Raw genomic sequence first — 20,868 nt, 5'->3', positions numbered from 1 at the left:
GAAAGGGAAGGGAAGGGAAGGGAAGGGAAGGGAAGGGAAGGGTGGGTTGGGTGCGATTATAAATACACCCCCCAAACCGTAAGGCCCTAAAAATTTGAGTCTAATTCTCTCCTCTCACATTTGCACTCCAAGTCTTAGTGTTTTTTATGAAATTCCATCTTTTCACAAAGATTTGAGGTGTGAAGTTCTCTATGAAAAAAACTTGCGACACATCTAGAGATTGCAAAAGATTATTCATGTTGATGGTGCCATTTAATCAAAAGCTTGATTCTTGATCTATTCCACTATGTTCTCATATCAGTTCAAGTTAGACCCGAACTGTATCCTTGGGAATCTTTATTTACTTACAAATATAAATGTGCAATTAACACAATAATGTCATGAAATTTATCATCCACAAAAATAAACAAGAAAAATCAGGAAATTTATATATAAGAACCACCACTTAAAGAGTACTACAATAGATGGAGGATATATAATACTCCTCTCTACAATATACCATCCATCAATTACCTTGCAACATACAGATTTTCATATAAGCTTATTTCTAAAACATTAATTTCAAGCATCAACAATTCAACATTAGTTAAGCATCTGTCAACAGTGGAATAGGTTCAAACAACAATGATTTGACTCGTTTCTTGGTCTCATCATTAACATGACCGTGGCCATCTCCATGTTCATATATGCATTGTCCCACTCGAGCAAAATTTGCAGCGGTGTTGATAAAAAGTTGAGGCAGAAAAAGAGAACCATTATTGAATATATCCTTATTCATCTTCTTCCATGTCTCATCAATTATATGCTTTATATGTTCACGAGCCACATCCTCAGAAACACCCGTTTCATACATGTATGATTGGATTGATTTCAGTGCATCACCTCTCTCTAATTCGTCCTACATATTAAAAAAATATATATATCATTTAATATATGAAAAAAAAAAAGTTATTTGATCGCGTACGACAGCCTAGACACAAGGCCATGTGAAATGAAAATCCGTTAAAAGGTCATTTCGCATGATCTTGTTTCTAGTATCCACCACGTGGCTCAACCCATATACTATCATGTAGAAAATAATGAATCATAGGCTCACATACATACTTACCACTGAAGTACCAAGATCGTCGGCAAGTCGAACTATCATGGATGAGCAATGTAAGAGATTCAAATCATCTTGTGATAAGCAATCTAACGCCTCCTTTCGAATAATTTGTGGAAATGAGAAGAAGCAATGATAGAGTATGACATTGCCTGCTATTGACATCACTGCATTGTTTAGGTACTCCTCAAGTGTTGTTTTATGACCGTTGTAATACCACTTAGCCTCTTCTAAGTATGCTTTGCATAGATCGGTCCACTGGAATATTAAGAATTTCAAGTAGTTAGTGGCGTGAGGACAAATCTAGTCTTCCAGTGTTCAGATTCTTATAGATTTGAGCGGTTTTAATCTATTTTTAGTGAGCTCAAATGCTTTCGAGTTTAGGATAAGTCAGGCTACATTCCCTGTTTGTATTTCTTTTCATATTTTTTTAATAAAATTCTAGGGATCAGCCCGGGGCCCAGATAATATTCGGGGTTTTTTTTTCTTATAAAAAAAAGTAGTTAATGATAGCTAGATAAGTTATGACTGTTGGAAAGATTAAGATATTTTTGAAAAAGGATAATAATAAGATTAATGAAGAAGGTACGTTAATTGACATATACCGCTTTCTTTAGTAAAGGTATGGTGTCAATTCCATATTCCTTGAGGTGAAAATAAGCCCTTTCATTAACAGTGTTGAAGACAGCGAAGAAGCATATCTTCATATAGTCTGGAAGTTGTTGGATTGCCTTAATATCCCATCTGAAAAATAACATTATTAAATTATGAATAAATTAATGAGGTCATTAGATAGTAGAGATCAAATATAAATTAAAGATAATCTAAACAATTAATTAGTCTAATTTATGAAGAAAGAATAGAATCACCAAACAAACAAACAAACCTCTCCACAGCATCAGTAAAAAGTTCGAGTTCTTCCAAGGTACCGTAGACATCATAAACATCATCGATCACCGTTATTAACAGGTTAACCTTAGCCTGTTCTATCCTAAATTTACTAAATTGAGGCTCAGAGTTTAAACCCAATGCCCATATAAAGCATGGAACCAGACTATCTCTTGCAAAACTCAATTGGTCTCCAAGGCCCAAGTTCTTCCACCACCTAAACAGAACAGGAAAATTAAACAAGAATGGTTAATTCGGAGAATTGCTTTAACTTGTTTCCTCAAATTTTAAGCTGTTGGTATGTATTTTTGGAATGCATTCTAGGTCAATTTCACATTCTCAGACAATAAAACAACTATTTTTATCATTCAAGAATGCAAAATCAACCAAAAATGTATATCAAACGTAGCCTTAGAATGGAAGTTACAATAATATATAGGACATACGTACTTTGAAAAATCGGCTAAATCTTCCTGATGTATTGCTTGGACAATGTTGAAATCCAACTTAGCTAGTTGGATTAAAGCAGGAACTGAGTTCTCCTTTTTCTCGTAGACATCAATATACCATCTAGCCTCTAACCTTGTTATCCTCCAGTGAAGGGGAAGCTCCAAGGCATGATTCACTTGTTTTGCTAGATTTGGTTCCATATTATTACCCTTTATAATCTCCTTTAAAGCTTTCTTTGTCAAGTGTTTGGCCTCCTCCAACATGCTTTCACCTTCTACAGCAAGGTGAGAAGCATCATACAAACTTAGTATTCCCTTTACATCCTCTACATATTTAGCCTTGAAATTGCCTGTCTTGTCTTTCAAGTGATCGAACATACCTATTAATCCACAATTTCAAGTTAAAATTTATGTTAGAGAGAAAGAGAAAAAGAGAGATAATTGGGTTATATTTTCATTCTTTGGGGGAGACTCTTACCTTGGTTCACCTCATACCCATGTTGTCTAAGGAGCCTAAATTTAAGAGCTGTAGCATGGAGACTCTCCCTTGTTCTGGTTTGCACATCTTCCATGCAAACTATGGTGTCCAGGGCTTTCTTGATCTCCTCTTCAAAGAGGTACCCTAACCCAAGTCTCTCTATATCATCAATCACCTCCAGCAGACCTAACTGCCCCATAGCTACATCATCAAGCCTACCCCTTACTTCCTCTTCCAATTTCTTGGTTTTGCTCTTGTAAGTCTCCCCCTGTAGAGTAAATTTGTTATCAAATAAAGCACGGGAAAGGAAGTAAAGGGAAAGTTTTTCATACTATAAAAAAAAAAAAACAGGGGATAAGAACGCCAACCAACTAGTACACCTAAACACAACTAGGCGTGGAATGACTGCCTAGCCTCCATTCCAAGACGGATATTCCAAACACCATGGTTTGGGTTGGGCGGTCATTTAACGCTCAGCTGTGTCTAGGCACAGTGTCCATACCTTGGACATGATAGGGTGGCATTCTTTAACCCCCCTCCCCAAAAAAAATGGAAAAGAATAAAAGAAACGGCTAATTAATGTACTAATTAATTACCTTGTAATTACTGTTTAAGGATTGCAAAAAATCGAAATCCCAGATGCTGGGCTGGTAGTTTGCAGATCGCCTATGAACAGTTGTTGCCTCAAAGGAAGGAGTGCTTGTTGTTGTTGCAAGGCATTTGATGTTTCTTGAGGAAATCATGGATTGATGATGGGTGATGAGAGGTCTTTGTTGGAGATTAATTCTATAATGGATGAAGCCAGCAGCTTTGGAGTAGTAGGAAGGGGTGGATAGGATGTTCTGGAGATGAAGAGCCATGACCACTTTGATGCAAATCAGTAACTCTTTCTTCCTTGTCTAACACTTTGATGCAAACCAACATAAGTGCATTGTCTATATATATAGTAATGGTGAATGCTTGTCTTTATCTTATTTTATTTTTTTAATATATTAATCCTATCATGATGGCCATTTTGATGCAAACCACAATTTAGATCTTCTATGGCACCCTGCCTGTAGCGGTCTGAGAGGTACACAAATAGGGCGCACTGCAATGACCGCCTTACCCCTGTCCGAACACTTTGCCCAAACGTCTAATCATAGGATGTCTCATTTGACAGTCACTAGGTTGGGGCACAGTAGAGATGAGCCCAATTGGCATTAATTATTTATATATAGTCATGATGAATACGTGTTTTTTTTTTTTTAATATATATTAATCCTTCTTGACATGATTATCACTTTGATGCAAATCACCAAATGTACATTGTTTTATATATAGTGATGAATCATGATTACTGCTTTTTTATTTTTAATAATATATCAATCCATCTTTTCATATAATGGCAACTTTATCGATTTTATTTACTCATGTTTTTATTATGGGCAACCACTTCCAAAATAGAATGTTCTTAAGAGCCATATTTTTTTTTTAGGGTAAATTACACGTCATCTTCTGGTTTTTAAATAAAACTCAGATCACCCCTTGGTTTTTGAAAAAAACTCAAATCACCTCTTGGTTTAGACTCTAATATGATAAATTAGTCCCTACAGTTAGTTTTATGCTGTTAAGTGATGATGTCATCAAGTTAAGTAAATTTAAATCCTTAAACAACCCTTGACCAATGTTGAAGAAGAAGGAAGGGTAGTATTGTAAATTTAATTTTAATGTTTTAGTACAAGGGTAAAATAGTCCTTTCACACCAATAACTAATAGCAAGCTAACACCGTTACAGTAGAGGGGATGATTTGAGTTTTTAAAAAAACCAGAGGGTGATCTGAGTTTCGATTGAAAACCAGGGAGTGACGTGTAATTTACCCTTTAATTATTTTTTTGGTAGAAAGAGTAGATAACATTATTTAACGTGTAGTACACACAGGTAGAGAAGAATAAATAAATTCCACAAACCATGGATCGGAATTAGGTCAAATTGTCGAACATGTTACCAATAGGGCCCTCCTTGCCAGGGAGTCAACAAGGCTGTTTATCTCTCCCTTGGAACATAAGCAAAAGAACAAGATACGAAAGTAGAAGATAATAACAGAATATCTTCCAGAATAGGCATCACCTCTATTGTAATCAATCCGCTACCATGTTGTAGAGAATTAACAACACCCATATGATCAGATTCCACCAACAGATCTTTTATTTTTTGTAAGAGATTCCACCAACAGATCAATTTAACCATATGTAACACCTGTTATTGGTGAAGCCCAATTTTGATCCAAAAAGTAGTTTAGTGGATCTTTGGAGGGTCGTTTCGGTCTCGAAACGACCTCGGATGGCCTAAAAGGGGCGTACATCACTACCAAGGGTTGTGAATTATGTTGGGCTCGTCGAGATCTTCGAAACGATATGTATTTTGACATATGTTTTGTTTTGGTCTAATCCTAACTAGTTGGTCATTTTTGGGCTCTAGGGGCAATTCTATATTTACTGGGTTAGGGTTTCTCTATATATTCTTCTTTTCTCTGAGAGGGCTGTATGAGAGGTTTTGTAACATTTCAAAGATAGTGAAATATGTTTTATTGCTCGGTTGTGGACGTAGCTTCCCATTTTGGGGGTGAACCACGTAAATCCTTTGTGTTATGCGTTGTGTGTTTTCTCATTTGTCGTTTTCTTTTGCAAATCGCCACTTCTGGGCGTTGTTTTCTTAACAACAACCTCCAGTATTACAGCTCGGATAGCCAATGCTTCACCCACCATGATATTGTTAAACATCACTAGAATAGAAACCGTTCGTAATGGCAATCCAAGATGATTCCGAAAAACAAATCCCAAACCACTTCTGCCTTTGGAAATGAGTAAGTTTGCATCACAATTAACTTTAATCTTCCCAACCGGTGGGCATTCCCAAACACGATCAGACACCATATGAGTCGTTGAAACTGCTGCCCTTTGATCAAATTGAGTAGCACCTTGAAAATCTTCAAATTTGCAAGTAGCAAAACGAATAACCTCTTTTGGTGTGCACCTCCGCCAACCAAAAACCATGTCACACCTAGCCAACCATATATGCCAAAGAAAGAAAAAAGCAAGGGACATTCGCTGACCATAATCTTTCCCTAGAACATAGAAAGATTTCCACATTCTAATAAAAGAAGAAAGATGATCAACGTACAAGGCTGATTGAGAGAAACCAAAACTGCTACCAAACCACACAGGCCTTCGCAAAATGACTGTTGAGAAGCGTATGAGTTATTGTCTCAAAATGGCCACAATAACAACGATATATAGCAAATTTTCGGTGATGAAGAGCCACCCCTACATCAAGACCAGATTTACAACTTCGCCACATAAATCACTGAATCTTAGGGAGAGACTTGCATTTCCATACAATCTGCCAAACATCATTAGAGACCCTACTAGTCGCCAAGGAAGTGGAAGTAGTAGCTCGTAGCTGATCCCAATCATCCTTCATATTGGATAACATATGATATGCACTCTTAACAGAATAAACCCCATTTCGAGAAACCATCCATACTTGCTTATAATTAGTAGGGTACAAGCGGAGATTGATCATTAAATTACGATCAATATCATCGGGGAAAAAAATAGAAATCCAATAAGTCTTGTTTCCATAGCATAGTTTTTAGGTCAATAAAGTCAGCCAAGCAAGATTTACCTGGATTCAAAGTTTTAGACAAACCGGACTTCATTCCACCATTTATTGGATTAATCCATTTATCATGTCATGGATCTATGGAATAAGTCCTTCCAATACTCCACCCCAAACCATCAAGCAGAACATCTTTACCCAACAAAATACTACTCCACCCCCAACTTTGGATAATTGCCTGCTTTTGATCTATTACCCAACAAATAATGTCATCTAAAATTTTGTTTGATACATAATCCAAATTCACCTTAATATAATGTTTCCAAAACAGGGCAAGACCACCAGAAGAGCCATCAACATCAACACTAAACACCCTGTCCATTCCAAAACGGCTAAAAAGGCATTGCAGTCTTGGTAAACCACACTTAGTTTTCATTAGGAAAATCATATCAACATTATTAGAGTGAGAGAGTTCAGTCAGCATTCGAACAGTAAAGCTAGGGTCTCCCCAAACCTTGACAGTTCCAACTAAAGAACTTCATTGTTGTCTATGGGGCTGAACAACAGCACCCACGGGGGAAGAAACTTCGAAACAAGCTTCTTGCATATCATCATTAGCAGAACACAACTCATCAACTTCTGTTCAAGCGTGCTTACTAGTATCACGGGGCACAATAGCCTCTTGTGCAACATCCACCTAGTTGGCAACCTCTTCTGATACATCCATAGGCTTATCGTTTGAAAGAGAAGAGATACCTTGACATCCCATATGTTCATTAGAGGTACTGGAAACACCAGACAGATTAGGTAGTAGAGAGTAGAGAAAGTGGGAAATGTCTGGTGGTGTTAAAGTACCACCAGAACATTTAGTATGTATTTCGGCAAGGGTTAGAAGGAAAGAAGGGAGGGTTAGGTTGTAGCCAACCGGGTTGTAATGTGGTAGGAATAGCTTGTGAATCAGAGTCAAGCCGGTTTATTGTAAGAATGGGAACTAGTTTGATCATAAGTCAGATGTGAGTTGACTTTAGAAATGATAGAAACAGAATGTGTGGGTTTTAAAATAGGATTGGAGGAGGTTAGTAGTGTAAAAAGCAGGGAGTTAGGGTGGGGCAAAATTTTGTGGATTATGGAGTTTATTAATCAGCAGTGTATGGACATACATAACAATTTTTCGGTTTTGGCTCGGTTTCGATTTTGGTACGGTTTGGTTTCGTGTCGATTTTAGTTTATGATAATGGGTTGATATCGGTTTGGATTCGGTTCAATACCGGGTTTTTTTAAACAAGTTGAATTTGGCTTGTGCCTATTTTCTTCTCTTTCTCTTTTCAACTACATAAAATATTTCATTAGCCCCACACTTAAAAAGGAGATCAATGGAACAAACATTGTTACAAATCAATTTCCCTATTTTCATAACCTCATACTCATTGATTTGTAACAATTTACCTTACAACCATAAATTTGCTCATTAATATTGAAATCAATTCAATGATTCATAACCTTATACTCATTATTTTCTTATTGGTTTCATTCTGTTCGGTTTTCAATTTGTTATCGGTCGGTCCGGTACGATCCAGTTTTCAATTGGTCCCGTCATACCCCAGTCCAAAACCAATCCAATAAGGATCGGTTCGATTCGGTCTCGGGTTTTTTTAGTTGGTTTCAATTGTTCTTAACAGTTCAGGCTAGGTTTTGACACCCTTATTTCTTTGTATGCAATCTGATAGTAGTGTGACTATAAATGATTATAACCCTATTGTCCATTGAGAGTGATGCAGGTCTTATTTCACCGTGGAAATAGACAATTTACGTGCATTGTAACCATGTAATTCCTTATGTGCATTGTGTGATTCTTTGTCTGTGATTTTCATTACTTTTGCGTCATTTTTAGATTCTTGTTTTTCTACAACCGAAATGGACAACTAAGAAAATATACAGATGTATTGATGTAAATGGGTGAGTATTTGATCATTAAAAGCGTCCCTTTCAAGTAAATTGTTTTTCCAAATGGGTCTCAAACCTTTTGTTATGGGGTCAAAATCTGTAGTACTCATAGAACATTTCTGAACAATGTTGTGGGAGTGAGATTTTATTATTTTTTTTGAGTAAATTACATGTACCCCTGATGTTTGAAACAATAACAAAACACCCCCTAGTTTCAGTTTTTACGTGTACCCCCGGATGATTTGGAGGTTTACCAATAAGCCTTTACCGTTAACTTTAAACCGCTAGGTGTAGTTAAACATTTGAAAATGGCTATATTATTCTTCAATATTTGCCATGGATAATTTTACCCTTATAGAACTTAACCATAGCCCAAACTCTATTCCTTTCTTCTCCGGTGAACTGCTAAGTATCTTTATCATCCCCGGTGCTGCTGCCATTAATGAGCAACCCCACGATCATTTGTTCTAAAAAAACAAAAAACATAAATGGGGAATTTTTATGGCTTATGTTTCACCAGATTTCTTCACATTTGCACCACCAGATTTTCCTTCTGCCTTGTAGACTTCCCCATCGCTAATCCAAAAACGACTCTAGTTTTCTCCTAATCAAAGACCTAATAATAATTAAACCCAAACAGAATCAAAGAAGATCGGCCTCTGGTAAGTCGAGACCGACTTCTCTGCAATACAATCAATCCAGAGCCTCAAACTCCCCTAATATCTCAACCCAGCCCACAATTGTGTTATAGCCAAAAATCCTCAAACACCCCGACCATTAAAAAAAGGGGTTTATTAGGGTTTCAATCAGATTAAGGGTTTTCTATGGGCATTAGAATGACGATCGGACACCGGCATCAAGTTCGCCGGAGTCACGGTGTCGTTCTCCAAAATCATGGAAGCCCAATAACATTAGGAGAAGCCGGAATCGGCGGCTGAAAATAACACTTGTGTTTTCTGATTTTTCTGTTTTAGGCGAACGTTGAAACAGGGATATTCCCGTCATTGTTGAATTTGTTTTAAGACCACTAGATTAAAAGGGTAAAATGGTCTTTTTACTTTAAAAACTAACGGCTCACTAACATCGTGAGCCGTCAGGGGGTTATATGTAAAGGTGAAATTAAGGGAGGTGTTTTGTTATTGTTTCAAACACCAAAGGGTGCATGTAATTTGCTCTTTGTTTTTTGGTAAACATGGACTGAGCATTAGAAGATTGGTTCAACATTAGTCTCCCATTCTTCATCAAGCAATCAAGCAAGAGAGTGATGTCGATCATTAATATTTTCAATATTGTTAATAGGAACCAGGTTTTGGACCCGGTAAGTGGTGCCCACCCAGGGCAGCCACATGCAACCCGCAAGAGAAGATCGGAGTGACTGACTCTTCTCTTTCACACTTTGATTGTGACTCTAAAAAGGGAGGGGGGGGGGCTTGGGTGTGATTATACACCCCCTAAACGTTAAGGCCCTAACAAGTTGAGTCTAATTTTCTCCTCTCACACTTGCTCTCCAAGTGTTTGTATTCTTTATGAGATTTCATCTTTTCACAAGGATTTGAAGTGTGAAGTTCTTTGTGAAGAAACCTTGCAAGACATCAAGAGATTGCTAAAGATTGTTCGTGTTGGTGGTGTTAGTTAATCAAACGCTTGATTCTTGATCTATTTCACTGTGTTCCCATATTAGTTCAAGTTAGACCCGAACTGTATCCATGGGATTCATTATTTACTTAGAAATACAAATGTGTACTTAGTACAAAAATGTCATGAAACTTATCATCCACCAAAATAAACAAAAAAAAATCATTATTGAATATATCCTTATTCATCTTCTTCCGTTACTCATCAATCATATGGCTTGTATCTTCACGTATGAGCCACATCCTCAGAAACATTGGATTGATTTCAGTGCATCACCTCTCTCTAATTCGTCTTACATATTAAAAATATATATAAGAATTCATTGGGTGAGTATTTGATCATGAAATATTATAGATCATGAAATTTTATAGATGATTAATATAATTCTTGGTCTGTCTATGTATCTTGATGGTAAAATTTGTTTACATCACTAACATGACTCAAAATAGTGAATTATTTTGATAAACATATCATGTACACACACATACATACACATGAACAAACACAAACATGCACATGCATGAGCACACGTATATGAATGCATGTACATGCACATGTACACTTACAGACACATGCAACCGACACATGAAAATGAAAATGTTTTCTTACTTTTAGGAAAAAATTCTCCAAAAATGACCTCATTTCCCTTTTATATAAAATACATGTGTTTTGTATTGATATATACCTTTGATGTTCCGTGTCCTTTTTTTTTAAAATATCTCAGTCATTCAATTCACGTGAACCATTGATGATTCATCAAATTATATTTTAATCATACGTCGCTATGGATAAAAGGCCCACTAGAAAGAGAGTTGTTAGTTTGTTACTTATTAGTTGTTTTATTGGTAAATTACTTATTATATTCTTCAACCAAAAAAAATAAAAATTACTTATTATATTTTGGGGTCTTTCGATCGTGGAGGCTCACCATGTGATCCCTTTCAAGTGACTCGGTTCTCGGTTTTCGGGAGAATTACTTATTATATTTTGGGGTCTTAGCCCACCAAAATAAGTGCATTTTATTCGGCTCTTCTACTGCGAGCCCAATATTCAGGGAGTGTCCATTGAGGCATGCATGCTAGGCCCCATGTAGATACACATCCTCCTGTACTTTTAGCAGTCCAGTCATTGGATGTCTCACTGGACACTCATTGGACGGTAGGGATGTAAATGAATAATCGAAAATCCGAATATGATCAGCATCCGTATTCGTTTAGAGATATTCGAAAAAAAATCCAAATACTCCGATAAAAATCCATCCAAAAAGAAATCCGATACTTGATAATAAAAAATTAAGTAAATAATGATCTTGAGTGTTTTTGAAGATTCAGAAGGTTCTAGAATATGAAGAAAAGATAATCATGATCTAAGAGATGGATTGAGAGTGAATTATATCGCTAGGGGGAGGAGGTCTGGGTTACACAAGGTAGAGATGTAAACGGATAGTTGAAGATCCGAATTCGATCCGCATCTAAATCCATTTAGAGGTATTTGTATTCGGTCAGGGAGTATCCAGATCCGATCGCATCCGATCCGTATTCGAGCCGAATCCGATCCGTTTACATCCCTACTGGGTAGGGACACGGTAGAGATGAGCCTGATTTGCATTAATTATCTATATATAGTAGGGTGAAACAGGGCCTGGTTGGGCCAGGTTTTTTAAAACCCTAGCCTAACCCGGCCCTAGGTCGGGCTGAGACATCCTAGCCCAGGCCCAATCCTGCCGAGCTCAGCCCAGCCCAGTCCAACCCTGATTGACCCTGATCGGGCCAAGCTGGGCTGGGTTGGCCCTGATTGACCCTAATTTTTGTTAAGGGCTGGGTTGGCCCTTTGACCCTGATTTTTTCCAGGGCTTGGTTGGCCCTGACATGCCCTACATTTTTGCCATTTACGTCGCCCTATGCATTAAAAAAATGAGACACCTGTGATTGGGTATTGGTTTGTTTCATACTCAATTGACTGTTGAGTATGAAACCAATAGATAATTAGACATTAAAAAAATTACAAAATGTAAACAATAAATTGTAAAACATAACCTAACACAGGGCCAGGCTAGGCTAGGCTAACCCGAGGCCTCAACCCTAGCCCAGCCTGACCCTGACTCAGGGCCTGAAAATTTCAACCCTAACCCGCCCTTAGGGTTGAAAAATCCAGCTCAGGACAGACTCGAGTCGACAGGGCCAAACTTACACCCCTAGTACATAGTCATGATGAATACTTGTTTTCTTTTTTTCATATATACTATTGACCAAATATTGGATTCCCTCCTAAACTTGGGAACCCAATATTGGAGGGAATCCAATATTTGGCTCTATCCTCCACCTCATCTCTTGATAAGAACTAATCGTATATACTATTCATAGATTGTGCTATTCTTGTAAATTAGTCACACTATATGTTCTGTAATCCATCATTCATTCAATCAAGGCAAATTACAATCAATCTATGTATTGTATATTATATATTAATCCTTCTTGTCATGATTGCCACTTTTTTGCAAATCACCAAAAGTACTTTGTCTAGTCATGAATAATGATTAATGCTTGTTTTTAATAATATATTAATCATTCTTTTCATATAATGGCCATAGTTGGAAAATCAGGTTTTCTAACTCGACTCGCCTTTTAGAAAACTTGGTGACTCGGCCTGATTAAACCTGGTTAAGATGAGTCATGTTTTTTTTTATTATTAAAAAATAAGAATAAATTTTATATTGTTATGGATTGGATGATGAAGACTGCAATGTGGAGAGTGAGAGAGATGGGATCACACTCCTTGGGAGATGCAAAATAAATGAGAATAACAAAAACAAAAAAATTTAACCAAAGTTGAAAATAAAATGCCACTGACCTAATTAGAAGACAATCAATCAAGAATATGGAGGTTTCCCTTCATGACTCAGGAGATTCGTATGTAAAGCATGTTTCGTCGCTCGTAAGGGTGCTTCTCTTATCTCTTTGTAAGCGTCACTTCATTATCTAAGCACTGAGATCACTGGATTGATGTTTCTAAGCCTTGATCTTGAAATTTCAAGTTGGATTGTAGCACTCAAGAGGTGGAAGAGGCAATAGACTAAGGCTAAGTAGGGGGCCAAAGTCTAGAGACTCAAGGCACTTGAATGGAGAGCTAAATTTAGAGCATGCAAGCACTAAACTAGCATAAAAAAATCCAACGACCCTCCTCAACATGAGAGGGGCTGTATTTATAGATGTAGAGGGGTGTGTGCACTCCCAAATTCGTGTAGGGATGCTGGGTTAGATCCAGATCGTCGAAAGTTGGTGTCTTTGCATCGACGCTGGGTGTAATGTCAAGGTTATGACCAATAGGGTGTGGGCATGTATTTTCTTGCCTTAGGTAAAGTTTCTTGGGGCCTAAGTGAACTAAGATTTAGATCCAAATTACCAAATATGAGTTGGGACGCGAAAGGAATCGAGATCGGAGTTATAAATGACAAGTTTGGGCTTCTCGGATTCGCACAGAATCGACAATGAAATGGGGCCGAGTCGACATCGAGTAGCTGTCAATGAATAGCACTCAACATCGAGGAAAATGGCTTGGTTGTCAAAGTTTAAATTCTGAATGTCGAGGTAAGTTAGACAGTAGAAAGGCTCTGTTAGACAGTCAGATGGGATATGTCGATGTCAATGAAAGGTGGGGTCGGTGTCGACTCAGGGTCTTTGAGTGTTGACAGGGAAGGCTTGGGCTAATTGGGTCGGGGTCTATGCAAGGCCAAGCATGTTCCAAGGGGTCTGGGTCTGGGTCTGGGGTTCTTGGAGGGCTTGGAGGCTCTGGTTGGGACTCTGGAAAGGAGAATTGATGATCGGTAGACGGATTCGAGCAATGCATACTGACGCTACATCCATAGATACAACGGCTCTAGGCCTTGGAGGGTACTCATCATCGTCATGGTAAACCTCTGGGGGAAAAGACAAAATGAGGTGTCTACAGATGCTAACTGGGCTGGCTGTCATGATGATCACAAGTCTCAAGTGGGTTCTGCAATTTTTCTCGGCCAAAACTTGGTCGTTTGGAACTCTCGCAAACAGGCCATGGTCGCCCGCTCTAGTACTGAGTCCGAATATCATGCCCTAGCAAACACAGCTGCTGAGTTTACATGTATTCAGTCTCTCTTAAAAGAACTCTGTATTTATCTTCCGGCAGCCCCTATTCTATGGTGTGACAATATTGGGGTCACCTACCTTACCGCCAATCCTGTCTTCTATGGACGGACAAAGCATGTTGAAATAGATTTTCATTTTGTTTGGGATAAGGTAGCCAAGGGTCATTTGACGGTTAAATTTATATCTACCAAAGATCAACTGGCAGACATCTTTACGAAGGCCTTGTCCACTCATCAGTTCAAAATGCTCATAGGCAACCTCAAGGTGATAGCACCTCCCTTGAGTTTTCGAGGGCGTGTTAGCGATAACATTCTTGCCCAGTCATCGTCTAGTAGACAAGAGCTTGACAATGCGATGAAGGAAGAGACCAAGCTAAATCAAAGGGATCGTGATAAGAATCCCGCTAATAATAGCAAGCTAAATCAAAGGGATTGTCATAAGAATCCCATTAATCAAATGGATTGTGAATCTGTGATAAGAATCCCGTTAATGACAGCAATCTAGGTAGTTCCTCAATTACTGAAATCACTCCTTTTAAAGATTCACTCATTATCCTTATATAATATAGACAAATATCCTTGATCGATCGTGGACGTAGCTAGGTTAATCCAATAACTGAACCACGTTAAATCGATTGTCTTCTTCCTTTCTCTCTCTATCTCTCTCAATCTTTCTCTCTCAATCTCTCTCAATCTCTCTCAATCTCTCATCGTCTTATCTTATTTTATTACTCCACCAGACAATATTCTAGAAATGGAGTGCTTGCTTTATGAAACGAAATGTGTTTTCTTGCAAATGATCAGTCTTTCCAACCGACAGTTCCAAGTGATTTCTCCACTCTAAAACTTTATTAATTTTCTCTGTCTTGAGATTGTACACATTTTACTATGGCATCTAGATTTTGTTTTGGGTACATTTTCTAAATTTTATCCATGCCGTGTTTGTTTGATTTATCTTATCTGGGTTTCTTGATTTGGTTTTGGTCTTTTGAAGATGTTGTTGGAATGGTATCCCAACCCACTCGTACTAGTGGGGTGGGGTGGGGTAGGGTGGGGTAGGGTGGGGAGGGGAGGGGAGGGGAACAGGAGGGTGGGGAGATGCAAGGAAGATGGCGTGTGGAGAGTTGCATGGTGGATTGGGATCGGAGGTTAGCTGCCAGCTGGTGGTGCAATACTATTTTTAATATTGTTAATAGGAACCAGGTTTTGGACCCGGTTCGGGGTGCCTAGCCAGGGCAGCTGCATGCAACCCTTGAGAAAGAGCGAGAGAGAGAGAGGATTGGTCACTTTAGTGACCGACTCCTCTCTTTCACACTCTGTCTGTGACTCTAAAAGAGGAGGGGGGAGTGGGGGTGGAGGTGGGCTTGGGTGTGATTATAAATACACTCTGTAAAGCTTAAGGCCCTAACAACTTGAGTCTAAGTCTCTCCTCTCACACTTGCTCTCCAAGTCTTTGTATTTTTTTCACAAGGATTTGAAGTGTGTAGTTCTCTGTGGAGAAACCTTGCAAGTCATCTAGAGATTGTAAAAGATTGTTCGTAATGGTGGTGCAAGTTAATCAAAAGCTTGATTCTTGATCTATTCCGATGTATTCCAATATCAGTTCAGATTAGACCCGAACTGTATCCATGGGATTCATTATTTACTTACAAATATAAATGTACAATTAGCACAAAAATATCAAGAAATTTATCATCCATCAAAATAAACAAGAAAAATCAGGATATTTATAAGAACCACTTAAAGAGTACAATAGATGGAGGATATATAATACTCCTCTCTACAATGTGCAATCAAATTCTTTGCAACTTGCAAATTTTCATACAAGCTTAGAGAAGAAGGGAACTTGCAGAGAAGAACCTTTAGTTAAGCGTCTGTCAACAATGGAATAGGTTCAAACAACAATGATTTGACTCGTTTCTTGGTCTCATCATCAACATTACCATGGCCATCTCCATGTTCATATATGCATTGTGCCATTCGAGTAAAATTTGCAACGGTCTTGATAAAAAGTGGGGACAGACAAAGAGAATCATTATTGAATATATCCTTATTCATCTTCTTCCATGTGTCATCAATCATATGCCTTATATGTTCACGAGCCACATCCTCAGAAACACCCGTTTCATACATGTATGATTGGATTGATTTCAGTGTATCACCTCTCTCTAATTCGTCCTACATATTGAAAAATTATATTTATATATCAGTCTACATTTCGATCATTTAATATATGGATAAAAAAAAAAATGTTGCCTCATCGTGTACGGAAGCCTAGACACAAGGTCATGCGAAATGAAAATCCTTGAAAGAAAGCACGGCAGTCATTTTGCACGATATAGTTTGTATCTAGTATCTACCACGTGGCTCAACCCATATACTATCATGTGGAAAATAATGAATCATAGGCTTACATACGTACGTACCACTGAAGTAGCAAGATCGTCGGCAAGTCGAACTATCAAGGATGAGCTACGTAAGAGACTCAAATCATCTTGTGATATGCAATCTAACGCCTTCTTTCGAATAATTTGTGGCAATGAGACAAAGCAATGACTGAGTATGACATAGCTTGATACTGAAACCACTGCATTGTTTAGGTACTCCTCAAGTGTTGTTTTATGACCGTTGTAATACCACTTAGCCTCTACTAAGTATGTTTTGCATAGATCGGTCCACTGGAATATTAACAATTTCAAGTAGTTAGTAGCCAGAGGACAAATCTAGTCTTTCAGGTTTGAGTGGTTATAATCTATTTTAAGTGAGCTCAAGTGCTTTCAAGTTTGGGGTAAAGTGGGGGCTATGTCCCCCTTTGTATTTCTTTTTATATTTTTTTAATAAAATTTTAGGGGCCAGCCCGGGTCTCTCTCAGATATTATTATTCGGGTTAAAAAAAAAAAAAAAAAAAAAATTGATACTAATAGGATTAATGAAGAAGGTTAATTGACATATACCGCTTTCTTTAGGAAAGGTATGGTGTCAATTCCATGTTCCTTGAGGTGAAAATAAGCCATTTCATTAACAGTGTTGAAGAGAGCTAAGAAGCATATCTTCATATAGTCTGGAAGTTGTTCGATTGCCTTAATATCCCATCTGAAAAATAACATTAAATTATGAATAAATTAATGAGGTGATTAGATAGTAGAGATCATATATAAAAGATAATGTAAACAATTAAATAGTCTAATTTATGAAGAAAGAATAGAATCACCAAACAAACAAACAAACCTCTCCACAGCATCAGTAAAAAGTTCAAGTTCTTCCAAGGTACCGTAGACATCATAAACATCATCGACCGTCGTTATTAACAAGTTAACCTTAGCCTGATCTATCCTAAATTTACTAAATTGAGGGTCAGGGTGATAACCCACTGACCATAAAAAGCATGGAACCAGACTATCTCTTACAAAACTCAACTGGTCTCCAAGGCCCAAATTCTCCCACCACCTAAAAAGAACAGGAAAAACAAGAATGATTAATTGGGAGAATTGCTTCGGTTTGTTTTCCTCAAATTTTAAACTGTGCTTGGTATATATTTTTGGAATGCATTCTAGGTCAATTACACATTCTCGAACGATAAAAACAACTATTTTTCTCATCCAAGAATGCGAAATCAACCTAGAATACATCCCAAACGCAGACTTAGAGTGCAAGCTAGCTACGATAATATATAGGACATACCTTGATACATCAGCTAAATCTTCCTGATGTATTGCTTGGACAATGTTGAAATCCAACTTAGCTAGTTGGATTAAAGCAGGAACTGAGTTCTCCTTTTTCTCATAGACATCAATATACCACCTAGCCTCTAACTTTGTTATCCTCCAGTGAAGGGGAAGCTCCAAGGCATGATTCACTTGTTTTGCTAGATTTGGTTCCATATTATTACCCTTTATAATCTCCTTTAAAGCTTTCATTGTAAAGTGCTTGGCCTCCTCCAACATGCTTTCACCTTCTATAGCAAGGTGAGAAGCTTCATACAAACTTAGTATTCCCTTTGCATCCTCTACATATTTAGCCTTGAAATTGCCTGTCTTGTCTTTCAAGTGGTTGAACATACCTATTAATCCACAATTTCAAGTTGATTTATGTTAGAGAGAGTGAGAGAGAGAGAGAGAGAGAGAGAGAGAGAGAGAGAGAGAGAGAGAGAGAGAATTAGGTTATATTTTCATTCTTTTGGGTAGACTCTTACCTTGGTTCACCTCATACCCATGTTGTCTAAGGAGCCTAAATTTAAGAGCTGTAGCGTGGAGACTCTCCCTTGTTCTGGTTTGCACATCTTCCATGCAAACTATGGTGTCCAGGGCTTTCTTGATCTCCTCTTCAAAGAGGTACCCTAACCCAAGTCTCTCTATGTCATCAATCAGCTGCAACAGACTTAACTGCCCCATACCTACATCATCAAGCCAACCCCTTACTTCCTCTTCCAATTTCTTGGTTTTGCTCTTGTAGATCTCCCCCTGTAGAATAATTTTATTATCAAATAAAGTATGGGAAAGAATCAAAGGGAAAGTTTTCCATACTAACACAGCTGAGCGAGGAATGATGGATTGGGCTCCTCTTCATTGAGTGGAGAGCTCAATGAGGTATCTGACGGCTGGGCTGTGCTGCACACATCTCAACACACGTCCAATCAGCCGTTGGGATGCGTGCGACACACACAGTCCAGCCGTCAAAAATCTCATTGGACTCTCCACTCAGTGGAGAGCAGCCGGATCCAAGAATGACTGCCCAACCCTCATTCCAAGATAGAAATTTCAGGCACCATGGTGGGGGTTGGGTGATCATTTCACGCCCAGCTGTGTCTGGCGCGATGTCCACACCTTGGACACGACAAAAGAAGAAATGGCTAATTAATGTAATAATTACCTTGTAATCACTGTTTAAGGATTGCAAAAATCGAAATCCCGGATCTTTGGGCTGGTAGTTTGCGGATCGCCTATGAACAGTTGTTGCCTCAAAGGAATGAGTGCTTGTTGTTGTTGCTGCAATGCATTTGATGTTTTTTGATGAAATCATGCATTGATGATGTGTGATGAGAGGCCTTTGTGGGAGTTTAATTCTATGATGGATGAAGCCAGCTGCTTTGGAGTAGTAGGAAGGGGTGGATAGGATGTTCGGAGATGAAGAGCCATGGCCATTTTGATGCAAACCAGCAACTCTTTCTTCCTTGTCCAACACTTTGATGCAAAACCAACATAAGTGCATTGTCTATTTATAGTAATGGTGAATGTTTATTTTAATTTTTACTTTTTATAATAAATTAATCTTTCTTGACACGATGGCACTTTGATTCAAACCGACATATGTGTATTTTGTCCTGGTTTCGGCTCCTCTCTGCATGGGGGCTTAACGCGTGCCGAGAAGTCGAGCCAGCTATTGGAGAATCATTATCCTCCAATTCACTGTCCGTTTCAATTCCTACAATTTCTCACATAGGAGCAAAAATGATCACCCTATCCACTTTGCCTGAACAGAAAGTAGAGGAAATTGGAGTGGGCGGTGAATTGAAGATAAAAATTTTCACCATTGGATGTCTCAATGGTTACTCATTGGGTGAGGGCTTGCTGAAAAGTGGATCGGCATTATGTATACGTAGTCATGATGAATGTTTTATTTTTAATATACATTAATCCTTCTTGGGGAAGCAGATTTCGATGCGGAGTGTAGCTTCTGTGCAACACTTATGTCATCTCTCTCCTCCTTAAAACAAGGGGGTTAGAGGTGTCATTTCATATGGGAGAGGAGAGATACACTCATGGGAGTGTTGGCATCGGCCACATTTCCGGGCAGAGATCTTTTTTCCTATATATATATAATCATAATTAATGCTTTTAAAAAAATATATAATATATTAATCCTTCTTTTCATATAATGGCCACATTATCAATTTTTCATTTGCCATTTTGTCTTTTTAATGAAAGTGTAACCACTTTATCGATTATTCATTTACCCATGTTTCTATTTTTGGCAAATATTTACAGAATAGAATGTTCTTAAAAGCTATTAGAATCAATGACTACTGACAAACGCTTGGGGCCAAATTTTGTGGATGGGTGGAATTCCATGTCCCCTTACCACTCGGTTATGGACTTTATTAGTTACTAGTGCATGGAGGATTTTTATCTGCTCCATTTCTGACATCCTCTATTTCTGTCCATTTCTTCCTGGGAGGTTCATTATTTAGTTTTTAGTTTTATCATAATTTTGTATCATCTCAAAAGAAAACTGAGTAAATGGATTTTATTGAACATTCATGGAGTCCGAATCATCGATGATTTGTTTATTTCTTACCTGTCTGCTTAAACTACGAGTGCAGTTTTTCATTGTTGGCAAAGATTTTGGGATCTAGATCCTCTACTGCCGAGTTGTCCAGCAAGACCGTGCTGTTAAGACACGGCAAGACACGCTATGACCACCTTACCCCTGCCCAAGGGCCTTGCTCGAGTCGGGGTAAGGCGGTCATCGCGCGCCTCACCGTGTCTTGACAGCACAGTCTTGCCGGGCAGCTCGGCAATAGAGGATCCCAATTGAAAATTTTGAAGCCCGTCCTACTTACTTATTCACAGTTCTCTACCCAAAGAGGGTGTCGGGAGTATTAAACCACAATGGAACCGAACAAATTAAAAACCCCCAAATTAGAGGTTTTTA

At 38.2% G+C, this 20,868-nt stretch overlaps 2 protein-coding genes across 2 annotated transcripts; both read right to left on the bottom strand.

Moving 5' to 3' along the window:
- Nucleotides 1-586: 586 nt before the first annotated feature.
- LOC122652945 (terpene synthase 10-like) lies at nt 587-3,777 on the bottom strand. Its single transcript, XM_043846835.1, has 7 exons — nt 3,514-3,777; nt 2,918-3,185; nt 2,441-2,819; nt 1,989-2,207; nt 1,708-1,846; nt 1,109-1,360; nt 587-898 (listed from the first exon to the last, which is right to left on the bottom strand). Exons 1-7 carry the CDS (start codon nt 3,775-3,777, stop codon nt 587-589), a joined length of 1,833 nt encoding a protein of 610 aa, XP_043702770.1.
- Nucleotides 3,778-16,054: 12,277 nt separating this feature from the next.
- LOC122652935 (terpene synthase 10-like) lies at nt 16,055-19,425 on the bottom strand. Its single transcript, XM_043846824.1, has 7 exons — nt 19,087-19,425; nt 18,410-18,677; nt 17,899-18,277; nt 17,446-17,664; nt 17,172-17,310; nt 16,644-16,895; nt 16,055-16,395 (listed from the first exon to the last, which is right to left on the bottom strand). Exons 1-7 carry the CDS (start codon nt 19,423-19,425, stop codon nt 16,084-16,086), a joined length of 1,908 nt encoding a protein of 635 aa, XP_043702759.1. The 3' UTR covers nt 16,055-16,083.
- Nucleotides 19,426-20,868: the final 1,443 nt, after the last annotated feature.

This window comes from Telopea speciosissima, chromosome 1 (genome assembly GCF_018873765.1).
Source record: "Telopea speciosissima isolate NSW1024214 ecotype Mountain lineage chromosome 1, Tspe_v1, whole genome shotgun sequence".
NCBI classification, from domain to species: Eukaryota; Viridiplantae; Streptophyta; class Magnoliopsida; order Proteales; family Proteaceae; genus Telopea; species Telopea speciosissima.
Note: the sequence above shows the minus strand (reverse complement) of the source record. Positions and strands in the feature narration are given on the sequence as shown.

Coding starts and splice junctions, on each gene's coding strand:
- LOC122652945 (XM_043846835.1), bottom strand. CDS start 3,777: ATGGCTCTTCATCTCCAGAACATCCTATCCACCCCTTCCTACTACTCC. Junction 3,186..3,513: donor CCTTAAACAGTAATTACAAG/GTAATTAATTAG, acceptor TTTACTCTACAG/GGGGAGACTTACAAGAGCAA. Junction 1,847..1,988: donor TTTACTGATGCTGTGGAGAG/GTTTGTTTGTTT, acceptor GTTATTTTTCAG/ATGGGATATTAAGGCAATCC.
- LOC122652935 (XM_043846824.1), bottom strand. CDS start 19,425: ATGCACTTATGTTGGTTTTGCATCAAAGTGTTGGACAAGGAAGAAAGA. Junction 18,278..18,409: donor TGGGTATGAGGTGAACCAAG/GTAAGAGTCTAC, acceptor GTGGATTAATAG/GTATGTTCAACCACTTGAAA. Junction 16,896..17,171: donor TACCTTTCCTAAAGAAAGCG/GTATATGTCAAT, acceptor TTAATATTCCAG/TGGACCGATCTATGCAAAAC.